We start from the raw sequence: 12,528 nt of genomic DNA, 5'->3' as shown, positions 1-12,528 counted from the left end.
CCTTACATTTTTCCTGACATAAGCCAAGAAGGTGGTAGCTCCTTATCACTGTGCTGGTAGCCCGCTTTTGTTTTGCAAATGTGTAGATTAGCAGAATGCAGATTGCTATACCCCTCACCCCTCATTCAGTTAGATGAAGGCATCACCCTGCTGAAGTCTGTGTTGAAGCATTTATCTGGCGATTCGTTTGTAGAGGAATTCTATAGGTAATATCATTTGTCATTCTATTTTTTTATACAGATTGTTGTAGACACAGATCACATGAAATTTATATATTTCAGAGGAAATGCGGGGCAAGAAATGCTGAACATGGCTAAAACAATGTGTTTCGCATGTCATAGTATTAACGGCATAACTTTGACGTAGCATGTCTGAAGCCAAAATATCCAAGAAACACTTTCACAAAAGGTGTAAAAGCAAGTATGCTTTTATTCAAGAATAAAACTGAAGGAAAAAAATTACTCAATTTGACCTGTTGCTGAAGCCCAACTATCAGTCGGTACAAAATAAGGCGTTCGCATACATGTGTTTACACGTTTCATTCTCAATTAGTTGTCACTGTGGTAATGCCTCTCTGTGCTGATGGTGCAGTGGATGGCCGTTTAGCAATAGCAAGGCAAGTTCAAATCCTGCATCTTCTCTGTATTTAGTACTTTGAGCTGCTATTATCATATAATATACATTTGATGTGAGTAACATCCTGTTTTGTCTTGGTAATGCTCTACTTTCCCCTATTGTATTACTGTATTTACGTGTGTGCCATGTGCACATTTTTTCCCGAAAATTAGCATTAGAATAATCGGGCGTGTGTCATACGAGGAAATGTAACTCTGTAATGTTTATCTCTCTCTCTCTCTCTCTCTGCGCTCCCTATACAATCGCAATGTGCGTTGTATACAGGGCAAAACAATTTGAGATTTTCTTTGTAAAAAGTAGGGTGTGCGTGGTACACAAGTAAATACGGTATCATGTAGCCTTTGTCAGAATGCCTCAGATATCAGACTTACTACTTTTTATAAGGTATAGTCTAGAACTTCTCCCCCACCTTCCCTTCTACATCTAACTTCAGGCAATTGGGTGTAGTAAGACAAGCAGAAGTTAAGTTACAATTTAAACAATGTGTTATTGATCTTCATTAATATGCAAAGTACATTTGAATATTGGCAACCGTACAACCTGATAAATGGTGTAGTTTCAGGTGCCACACAGACTTGTTAGGTACTTTAAAAATGTCTATAGTTCATTTGTGGACAGCTTTCTTCAGAACAGGCTGCATACCTGTTTCAATATGGCTGCCGAGCTGTGCTCTTTTTGTTGTACTTTCAGCTCATGGATCAGTTTGGTAAGAGATGCTCCATCAGATGTTGGTGAGAGAGAGTGTGAGGGAGTGAGCAAATTGATGTATGTTCTGTCCAAACCCTAGAGCCAACAGGACGTCATGGTACTTAAAGGCTTCTGATACAAGCCAGTTCCAAACAACCATACTTCAGACTAATGGGAGAATAGAACATCTCAACACCTGCCACCCCCAAGACCATATGTTAAGGTAAAGCCTGGCTTTCCTATGGGGGTTGAAAGACTAGCAGAGAAACACTTGCAAAACTGGTTTAAGGCACACAACCCAAAAAAATCCTGTGGTAAAATTCACAGAATCTGTCCGGGTGGGGTTTAAACCACTGCTGTTATTATCAATAATGTAAAACTATTATATTGCTTTGCCTACGTTACAAATAAAGAAATACAAAATTTATCAAGTTATATGCAAAATCTCACATCACCACAATTCTGTGTAAATTCATGGTACAGTGGAACCTTGGTTTGCGAGCATAATTTGTTCCGGAAACGTGCTCGCAATCCAAAGCACTTGTATATCAAAGCGAATTTCCACATAAGAAATAAGTGAAACTCGGCATCGTGTTTTGGGGCACAAGATGGGGACTCGCACTTCACAGCACACACACACACAGAGTCACAATGCTGTAGTAAACCGTATACGCTCGTACTATATGAGTGAGGCACTCGGACGGAGAATAGGAGAAGATTGCCCTCGAGAGAGAGAGAGAAACCATCAGCTCAGTTGTGATTACATGACGCTCAGCAGACAGTGTATTCATACTACTCGTATTGCATGACATCGCTCGTTTATCAAGTCAAATTTTTGCTCGTCTTGCAAAACACTCGTAAACCAAGTTGCTCGTAAACCGAGGTTCCACTGTACTTTTAAAAGATGTTAGTTTTCCTTGTACACAGACATTTGTATCAACATGACATATGAACACTTTTTTTTTTTTTTTAAATTCAAGAATAAAACTGAATTAAGTCATGTTGATATGAATGTTTTGTGTATGAGGAAAAGCCATCCTCCATAGACACTGCAGTGTCTTTGTTCAAGACACCAAGAAATATTCAAGCTGCGTTAGTCTGCTTTTCTCTTCAGCGCCAACTTTTACAAGTACCATAAATTTACATCAGCTGTTGGACTAATGTTTTTATTATACTGTAGTAATAGCAGCTCGCTACTCAAAACAGTAAATACAACGAGGACCTGGAATCAAACCCGCAACCTCCTGATTATGAAGTAGCAGTCTTTGCCGCTGCACTAGCTAATTGGACGTATGTACTTTGTATCAAATGTAATAGTTGGGCTTCAGTGTTTACACATTGCCAGTAACATAATTTTCTTTGGTTATATTTTTAATAAGTGTAGATCGTTATACCTTTTTGTGAAAGTGTTATTTAGACTTTAGTCTTCACACACACCATACACTTCATATCATTTTGTAAATTACTATAACGTGAGGCTAGAAATGTTGAACACAAATTGTTCATTTCCTGTTGCCCTACATTTACACAGATTGGATTACATACATTTCATTTCATGTGTGTTCTGTGTCTACAACAAATAACTACTTGCCCAATAAAATTCCAGACACCTTTTAGTCCCAGATAAACTGACTTCAGCTCTGAGAATTTTGGCATCTGACTTTACTTAAGCTGCCTTGGTGGGGAATGAGGTGAGGAGGCTGCTTGTTTTGGCACATTTGCAAAATAAAGCCACTGCTGACGAGGTGTGAGGGAATTTGAAGTGGCCCAATATTGTGAATATTTTTGTAGGCTTCAGGGATTCAAGTGTTAAACAGAAATGGAGTCTCCATGGTGTCATTGTTGTTGCTGCAAAACGGCACTACTAAAGTCTTTTGGGATAAATATGCAAAGCTGTTACATGTTCAGAAGTGGTTTGGGACCATTCCATGCAGATTTGCTTCCAGTTTAAGTTTGTATAACGCTTTGGGACACTGCAGTCTTCTATGTAATGCCACAGATCCTCTGTTGGCTTGAGATGCAGGCTTTAACTGGGCTATTGTAATACATTTACTTGTTTGTTTGAGCTCTCCCATGGCACACCCGCCACCGCCACCCCCACCCCTCCCCACCCTTCCATGTTTAGAATAATTCTACTGAAAGGTCAACTTTGCCCAAGCTTTAGTGTAGTTTTTTTTTTTTTTAAATCTGCCTGAAGGGGGTTGTCTTGACTGTATACTATCCGAGGATGTTAACTTAAGATAGGTGTTTGTGGGATCTGAATACAATATTCCAGTTACTACCTCAATGCTGTACACTCTTATAAAGGTATGGAGTGGACCTTAATATTCCAGAACCACCAGAACAGCGAATGGGAAAACTGGTTAATGGTTGATCTGTCCATTTTCTAAACTTGCTTATCTAGAACAAGGTTTTGATGAAAAGGTGGGTAAAAGACTGGGACAATCCCTGAACAGGACTCTAGATCATAGCAGGGTGAACATACGCAGACACACGGGCCAATTAAGCATTGCCAATCTAATGGCATGTTTTTGGACTTCGGGAGGAAACTGCAGTTCCTGGAGGAAACCCATGCAGACATGATGTGAACATGCAAATGTATGTTAATCATCGTGATTGTAACAGATAAGACCTTGACAAACTACTCAAGTAAAGGTAATTTCTGCTTTCAACAATATTTATGCTGAGTTTTAAGTAGACCATCCCTCTTGAGTACAATATAATGTGCAGTGCTAGGTTCAAATTAACTGTAGGTTCTTTTTAACCTTACTGTACTTGGTTCTTTTAAATTGCCTTTTTCCTCATGATCTTTACTGCAGTAAAACTAGAGTAACAATCCCATTTTGTTCAGTGTAATAGTGTAGCATTAGTCTGGTCTGGCATTTCTGTATCCTTTAAGCTACCTGAATGCCGCCATTCTAAAATTGAGAGAACCTGCTAATTCAAGGCATAAAGGAGAAACTAATCCCAGAAAACTTCCTGCTAACAGGGCATGAATTAAAATTATCCATCATGAAAATCTGTGTCTCTGTTGTAAAACTAAACTTGATATGGGCAGTGGCCTTATGGTACTTGGACTCTGCCTTAAACTGACTGCTATCTTCAGTTAAGCGTTTCTACAGTTAGCAGAGATTTGATTTTACTTCATCTGAACTGATCACATTTTCTTAACATACAGATATTGACACTTTCCTGTTCTGCTCACATTTGATGTTTAAACTCTTATACTTTTAAAACTTTACATATCCTATCCCATTGTGCCTAGGACCTGTGTATTTATGAATAAAGTGCAATTTTCAGAATTTTGTTACACCATAAAATTGATTTGTCCTGTCTTAGAACATTCACGTTTGTTAAAATTAGAGGGGTTCTGAAGGGGACAAATGATGGATTAACTCATGAGCTTCAGTTGCAAAATGAGCCTATCGGTTATTGTGGCTACCCTTGAGCTGAATTATTAGTTTGTAAGAAATTGTCAATGTGAATATCTTATCCTCCAGATGGCAGATGTTGTGGAATCTGAGTCAATGCAGACATACATGAAGCCAAAGACTGGTTCCTCTGAGGAGTTTAAGGGTTCTTCAAAAGGTTTTGTTGTTAGAGATGCACCCTGGGCATCCAGTGATAAGGTGAGTGTCCAGACTTTTGTGTTCAGTGGTCCTTTTTGAAGATTTTTATTTTTCTTTATCTTGAACTACTACTACTTGGTTGAGTAGTTCTTTCACAAAAGCAATGTGTTCTATTTCTGAGCAGTTTTTATTTATTTATTTTTTAGGCTCCAGATATGAGCAGTTCTGAGGATTTCCCTAGTTTTGGAACCCCTGTTGCTCAGAAGAATTCTGCTTGGGGCCCAAAGCGCTTTTAACCCTGAGCCATTTTTCTTTTGGTTCGCTGACCTCTTTAGATACTGGCCAAATTCAAATTTAGTCCTTAACAGCCTCCCTAAATCGTGTGCATAAATTCCTTCATTTGCAGATTTCTCTGCTTCATGTTTCTCCCACTGACCCACCCAAGTTAATCATCTTTTTCAAATGTCAAGGTTGTGTTTTTTCTATTTCTCCCTGTACCCCACATTTTTTAGCCTAATGAACATTCAGATTCTTGCCACTTTGGACAGTTCTGTTTTAGTGGCATAGTGCCTTGTTTTGGGATTACTTTAATGCAGAAGTCAGTTTTTTGTTAAGCAGATGTTTCTGGGTGCTGGTTGTCTGCTTTTTTTTTTTTTTTTTTTTTTTTTAATATAAAAACCTCTGCAGTTAGGAATAAAGACTACTGCTCTGCTACCCCCAACTGGCTTTCAGTGTTGCACATACCTTCGACTGTAGCAACAACACTAAGGACTATTTGGCTCTGCCTCAGAGCAGAGAATTTAAACTCTAAGATGTGCCACTTGTCCCCTTTCCTACAGTATGTTTAGAGGGTTGTACAATTTGCACTTTGAATAGCAGGGAGCAGACCAATTATGTAATAAATGTGTAACTTGATTACCTTAAACCAAATGATATAAAAAAAAAAAAAACAACTTGGGAGGGTACAAATTCTCATGGAAATTTTAGATTTTTTTTCCAAAATTTATCTTGGTCAGTATCACGTCTTCCAAATGCTGTGAAGTCCCAATACTCGCGGCAGCAACCATCTTTGGCCTTAAAGTTCGTTAAAGAGATTATGGAACAGGAAATGGAAAAGTGTGATCTTGGATAACACTGGAATTTTAATTGTCCAACCAAAAACAAAATAAAAAAAGCAAAAGTGTCTTGTCTGTGTGGGTTTTTTTTTTTGGTTTTTTTTTTTGCTTTGAATTTAATCCAAGAATGGTGCATTTCAAACCAACAACTTGTCTGTCAGCTGGGAAATTAACCACACAGACTAAAGGTGAATGTCTTGGTCATGTCGGTCTGCTCAGGTCACCAAAACATCTTGACGGCCTTAGAAAAAACAGAAAACCAACGTCTGCTGTGGTAGAATGAGAGCAGCAACAAGTCATGATATTAAATAAGTACTTTAACAGCAGGAATTGGCTTCTTACTAAGAAATTGGATGGAGTTTGATGATCTCATTTAGCTTGTCTTTTCTCAGCTCGTTTCACATCTCATTTGTTTGGCTGCCATTTAATGAAGAAAAATCAATTCAGAGGACTGAATCCTTAAACAGAGCTATTACAATGAAGTGAAAAGGAGTTAATTAGCAGTTAAAACTGCTTGCTGATTAGAAAAAGGGTTAAAGAAAAAAGCCACTGTGGCCCACCAGGGATGGAGACCCCTGGACTAAAGCCTTGTACAGAAAAACTGTGTGGGGTTTTTTTTTTTTTGAGTTGAGCATTTCTTCTGAATATCTTTAGATAGGATTTACATTGAAACTTGTATTGGTGTCATCTAATGCCCTTGTGAAGTAGATGCTTTTACCATTAAATATTTTTCTTTGGGTTGGGGACTGTTTCAATAATACATCTTTTAGATATTTGCCAAATGTTTACTTTGTTGTCTGTAAATTTTAAAACTACTTTAAGGTTTTCATTTTTTTTGGTAAATGGCTGTACCCATTAGTCTTGCTACAGTACTTTTTCCTAAAGATTACTTAAAGGCAGCACTTGATTTTTATGCAGAAATGTTCAAAGCAACCATCCCTAAATACCCTGTTATGCAGATATTTGTCTGCTTGTCTACAGGTAAACATTGTATAGAAAACTCACTAACTATGATAGCAATTTTTAGGACAATTTATGAAATCAACCAACTAAAATCCTTTTACATTTGGTTCACGGTGTACTACATTTAAATGAACACCACTGCATGTTCCTTTTCATGTAACATGTAATACATTTTAGCGGAAGACCAGGAAGAGATTGCTGCAAAAAACAGCAGGTTTTTGGTAGTTGTGGTTTTCCCCAATTGTATTGATTAATAGACACAAAGTGTTATACTTCAAGCTCTGCAGTTATTACAGCACAAAAATGAACTTAGTTACATTTTTGTTGCTTTAACAATTCATGTATGATCATGGAAAAACTATATACAGATTTTTTTTTGGTCTTTTGCATTGAAATGCCTGTATTCAGTCTTGGAGCAATCTGTACCTAAAATTTGGATTGACGCTGAGGGATACTGGCTGATTGGGAAAGCAAGTTGTAATGGCCCTAACAGGAGTTTCAGACAATTTGTGAAGAATTCAAAATGGCAACACCTTAACCTTGGAGGCTCTAATTAATGAATTGGGTGTTTAAAACAGAATATACAAAATGCATTCTACACTGTTTTTGGAAAGGTCACAGCATGGAAGGGTACCAGTAAAGAAAAAAGATAAGCAAATGTATGGATGGACCAAAATGCTGTGAATGAATTTCTCTTACCAAAGGTACTCGGTGTGCAAAATTTCAAATTTATTTTGAGTTCATCTGTCACATTGTGGACCATATAGCTTTTAGAAATTAGCAAACAGATTTCATAAGTAGTGTCAAATCTGTAGCAATTTAAATGTCGGGTTTCAGTCTAAGTTTTGAGTAATCTCTTGCCCAAGTGGTATTTTTACCAGACAGTTTGCCAAATGACAGACCAAGTCCTGAAAAATCTAAATTTCTTAATGCCATTACGGTGATGTTGTGCCCCCCTGCCAAAACCCTAAGTGTGAGCTCAGCTGGACTTTGTACAGTCAGCAGTTCTCAAAAAAGATTGTCATGATTCTTTAACTCCAATGTTCTGACTGCCTTTAAGCCCCACAACTTTATAAAGGTCTTTGTACCAATTTTCAATTTCCAGCCCCAAATCTTAAAAGTCCGAGCTCAACGGAATTCAGATTCTACAGGAGTATCTAGGAGCGAATGCTCATTTTGGTTACAATCAAAGGCTAGGAATTCAGTCTGTTAAACAGGTGTGAACTGGGGGAAGCTTTTAGGCATTCACTTCGTTTCAAGGTGTAGGTACATGTCTAGGAGACTTGATGTTCAGGAGGAGGGAAATTTATTTTGGGTGCATCATAGGGTAAAGAAATTACTACATAAAACATTCTCTCATAGAAAAACCTTTCATTTTATATAAAATGAGACAGTACATTTGTTAAGGATGTATACTACATCCAGGCTAATTGTTGTACTTAGTGTCTAGAGCTAGGAATAAATGACGACAAAAAAAACGCATCCATTCTTTCTTTGTGGTGCTGCGGAGTCTGGTCTGCATCGTGGTGGTTTTTTTAGGGTGGTGGGTGCAGCAACGTGCTGCATGCGCATGTACTCATCTTCTTCCAACCTCCATTGTAAAATCTGATGTTTGCTGTGGTAAATATGAGAACAATTGGACTTTTTTTTTTTTTTTTTTTTCTCTGAGGTAATTTTGATAACCGCCTACTCCTGTAAAGTCTGTGCTGGGGAATAAAGGTTGATCCTGAAGATGTATTGGCTATATACAGTAATCCCTCCTCGATCGCGGGGGTTGCGTTCCAGACCCCCCCGCAATAGGTGAAAATCCGCGAAGTAGAAACCATATGTTTGTATAGTTATTTTTTATATATTTTAAGCCCTTGTAATCTCTCCCACACTGTTTATAAATATTCCCTGCACAGTTATACAGCATAAACCCTTTGTATTTTCTTAGATATTAGGTAAGATTCATTGAGATTATGTATGTAAACAGTTTATATACAGTAAAACCTAAATATTTTAAAGATATCGAGCGTCTCCGATATCACATATGTTACAGCCATTACAATAGACAGGCCACCAGCAATAAATACGTACAATGCAAGAAAATGTGTGTACAGTGACACTAAACGTACATGTACTAAGTACTGTAAGTAGAAAATTAATTATAGTTACTCACCAACAATGACACGACGACTTGTCCAATAACGATGAGTTTAGTTCTACTGCACAACAAAGGAGAGCGTTACAGCTCTTCTAATGGAGCCTCTTCAGGCAACTGTATATCACCGCCGTTGTTCTTCCGGCAGACTTCCCTAAAGCAAATTCCATCCAGACTACTGCCTTATTACATCCACTTACAACTCATTTTGCACCCGGGTTAAAGGGACACTGCGGCCGTAGATCTTGTATTCCTTTCCTACTTTTTAAATAAAAAGAATCATAGCCTCATAGTAGCAGGAGCAGATAATTTTGAAGCCATAATGAAGTGCTTGACCATGCACAAAGATAAACACCAAAGAGCACAAAGATTAACTCTTTACACAGCGAAACACGTTGATGCTGAATGAGCGAGACGAGACTTCCTGGTTAACATCGCATTCAGCACACGGGAACTCAACTGCGTGCTCTGATTGGTTAGCTTCTCAGCCATCCGCCAACACCATCCCTTGTATGAAATCAACTGGGCAAACCAACTGAGGAAGTATGTACAGGAAGTTTAAAAGACCCATTGTCCGCAGAACCCGCAAAGCAGTGAAAAATCTGCATTATATATTTAGTTACAGTGGTGTGAAAAACTATTTACCCCCTTCCTGATTTCTTATTCTTTTGCATGTTTGTCACACAAAATGTTTCTGATCATCAAACACATTTAACCATTAGTCAAATATAACACAAGTAAACACAAAATGCAGTTTTTAAATGATGGTTTTTATTATTTAGGGAGAAAAAATCCAAACCTACATGGCCCTGTGTGAAAAAGTAATTGCCCCCTGAACCTAATAACTGGTTAGGCCACCCTTAGCAGCAATAACTGCAAACAAGCGTTTGCGATAACTTGCAATGAGTCTTTTACAGCGCTCTGGAGGAATTTTGGCCCACTCATCTTTGCAGAATTGTTGTAATTCAGCTTTGAGGGTTTTCTAGCATGAACCGCCTTTTTAAGGTCATGCCATAGCATCTCAATTGGATTCAGGTCAGGACTTTGACTAGGCCACTCCAAAGTCTTCATTTTGTTTTTCTTCAGCCATTCAGAGGTGGATTTGCTGGTGTGTTTTGGGTCATTGTCCTGTTGCAGCACCCAAGATCACTTCAGCTTGAGTTGACGAACAGATGGCCGGACATTCTCCTTCAGGATTTTTTGGTAGACAGTAGAATTCATGATTCCATCTATCACAGCAAGCCTTCCAGGTCCTGAAGCAGCAAAACAAGCCCAGACCATCACACTACCACCACCATATTTTACTGTTGGTATGATGTTCTTTTTCTGAAATGCTGTGTTCCTTTTACGTCAGATGTAATGGGACATTTGCCTTCCAAAAAGTTCAACTTTTGTCTCATCAGTCCACAAGGTGTTTTCCCAAAAGTCTTGGCAATCATTGAGATGTTTCTTAGCAAAATTGAGACAAGCCCTAATGTTCTTTTTGCTTAACAGTGGTTTGTGTCTTGGAAATCTGCCATGCAGGCCGTTTTTGCCCAGTCTCTTTCTTATGGTAGAGTCGTGAACACTGACCTTAATTGAGGCAAGTGAGGCCTGCAGTTCTTTAGACATTGTCCTGGGGTCTTTTGTTACCTCTCGGATGAGTCGTCTCTGCGCTCTTGGGGTAATTTTGGTCGGCCGGCCACTCCTGGGAAGGTTCACCACTGTTTCATGTTTTTGCCATTTGTGGATAATGGCTCTCACTGTGGTTCGCTGGAGTCCCAAAGCTTTAGAAATGGCTTTATAACCTTTACCAGACTGATAGATCTCAATTACTTCTGTTCTCATTTGTTCCTGAATTTCTTTGGATCTTGGTATGATGTCTAGCTTTTGAGGTGCTTTTGGTCTACTTCTCTGTGTCAGGCAGCTCCTATTTAAGTGATTTCTTGATTGAAACAGGTGTGGCAGTAAGCAGGCCTGGGGGTGGCTACGGAAATTAAACTCAGGTGTGATACACCACAGTTAGGTTATTTTTTAACAAGGGGGCAATTACTTTTTCACACAGGGCCATGTAGGTTTGGATTTTTTCTCCCTAAATAATAAAACCATCATTTAAAAACTGCATTTTGTGTTTACTTGTGTTATATTTGACTAATGGTTAAATGTGTTTGATGATCAGAAACATGCAAAAGAATAAGAAATCAGGAAGGGGGCAAATAGTTTTTCACACCACTGTATGCTTACATATAAAATCCGTGATAGAGTGAAGCCACGAAAGTCGAAGCACGATATAGCGAGGGATTACTGTAATGTATATCTAAGGTTTGTTACAGCCCTTAAGTGGGCAAACCACACAACCAAATGCACATTCCATATCTAATTATGCTTTAAATTACAGCAAGATAAAGCATAAGCATGATGCTTTAACTAGTCCCAAAAACCATCAGTGTACTAAAGCTTATTTTCTGCTGGATCTTACAAAAAATACTGACTTTCAACACAAGGAATTTATGTGTATACCCAGTTACTTTGATATAAGAAATACTCAAGTTCCTACTTGTAACTATAAGGGAATAGTATCCACCTAACTGGTGAAATATTTCCTCCCGTTTTTGAGTATAAAGAATAAAATAATGCCTGTTGTACCACTGAAGAATATTTGTAAATCTGTAGCTGCTAAGTTTTTACCTAACAGACTGAGAAATCACAGTATTGTCAGAAAACCTAATGATATGTGTGTTTTGTTGCTAGGTCTCCATTCGTCTATGATGGAAAAGTATACTGCTGCACTAAAATAGCCCTTTGGGGCTCCCGTGCTAGTGGGAATACCATCTTACAGATATTTATTAATTCTGACTTGCATTTGGTTTGTGAGATAAGAATAAAACGAGTTAATAATGAAAGGCTTTATATCCAGACTAGACATTAAGCCCGTTACAATAACGGGCGCTAGAACAGTAAGTAGGAACAGTCAATATTAAATGGCAAGGGACCTTGTATGTGGCTGTAATATGCGTCACTGTATTGTGTGACTTTAATTTTCTCTCTTAGTAATACTGGTTTGTATTTCTGTAAAATGCCTGCAATTTTGTCTGACAGTAATTAATACAGTGGAACCTCAGTTCACGACCATAATTCGATCCAAAACTCTGGTTGTAAACCGATTTGGTCGTGAACCGAAGTAATTTCCCCCATAGGATTGTATGTAAATACAAGTAATCCGTTCCATACCGTACGAACTGTATGTAAATATATATATTTTTTTTAAGTTTTCAAGCACAAATATAGTTAATTATACCATTGAATGCACAGCGTAATAGTAAACTAAATGTAAAAACATTGAGTAACACTAAGAAAACCTTGAACAACAGAGAAAACTAACAGTGCAAGAGTTCACACTATAGCCTTACGACCCGCTTGCTAAAACCACTTTTTT

General features: G+C 38.1%; 1 protein-coding gene across 2 annotated transcripts in view; it reads left to right on the top strand.

Annotated features, from left to right (window-relative positions):
- The window catches only part of hdlbpa (high density lipoprotein binding protein a), a 51,801-nt gene extending 45,726 nt beyond the window's left edge, over positions 1-6,075 (top strand). Inside the window, exons 27-28 of one of the 2 annotated variants that reach the window (XM_039766602.1) lie at positions 4,824-4,952; positions 5,099-6,075. In XM_039766602.1, the coding sequence (XP_039622536.1) occupies positions 4,824-4,952; positions 5,099-5,188 (219 nt within the window). In that variant the 3' untranslated portion in view covers positions 5,189-6,075. The remainder of the gene's footprint in view (positions 1-4,823; positions 4,953-5,098) is intronic. The other variant, XM_039766611.1, reaches the window with a different exon arrangement.
- The last annotated feature ends 6,453 nt before the right edge of the window (positions 6,076-12,528 follow it).

This window comes from Polypterus senegalus, chromosome 1 (assembly GCF_016835505.1).
Source record: "Polypterus senegalus isolate Bchr_013 chromosome 1, ASM1683550v1, whole genome shotgun sequence".
Lineage (NCBI taxonomy): Eukaryota > Metazoa > Chordata > Cladistia > Polypteriformes > Polypteridae > Polypterus > Polypterus senegalus.
Note: the sequence above shows the minus strand (reverse complement) of the source record. Positions and strands in the feature narration are given on the sequence as shown.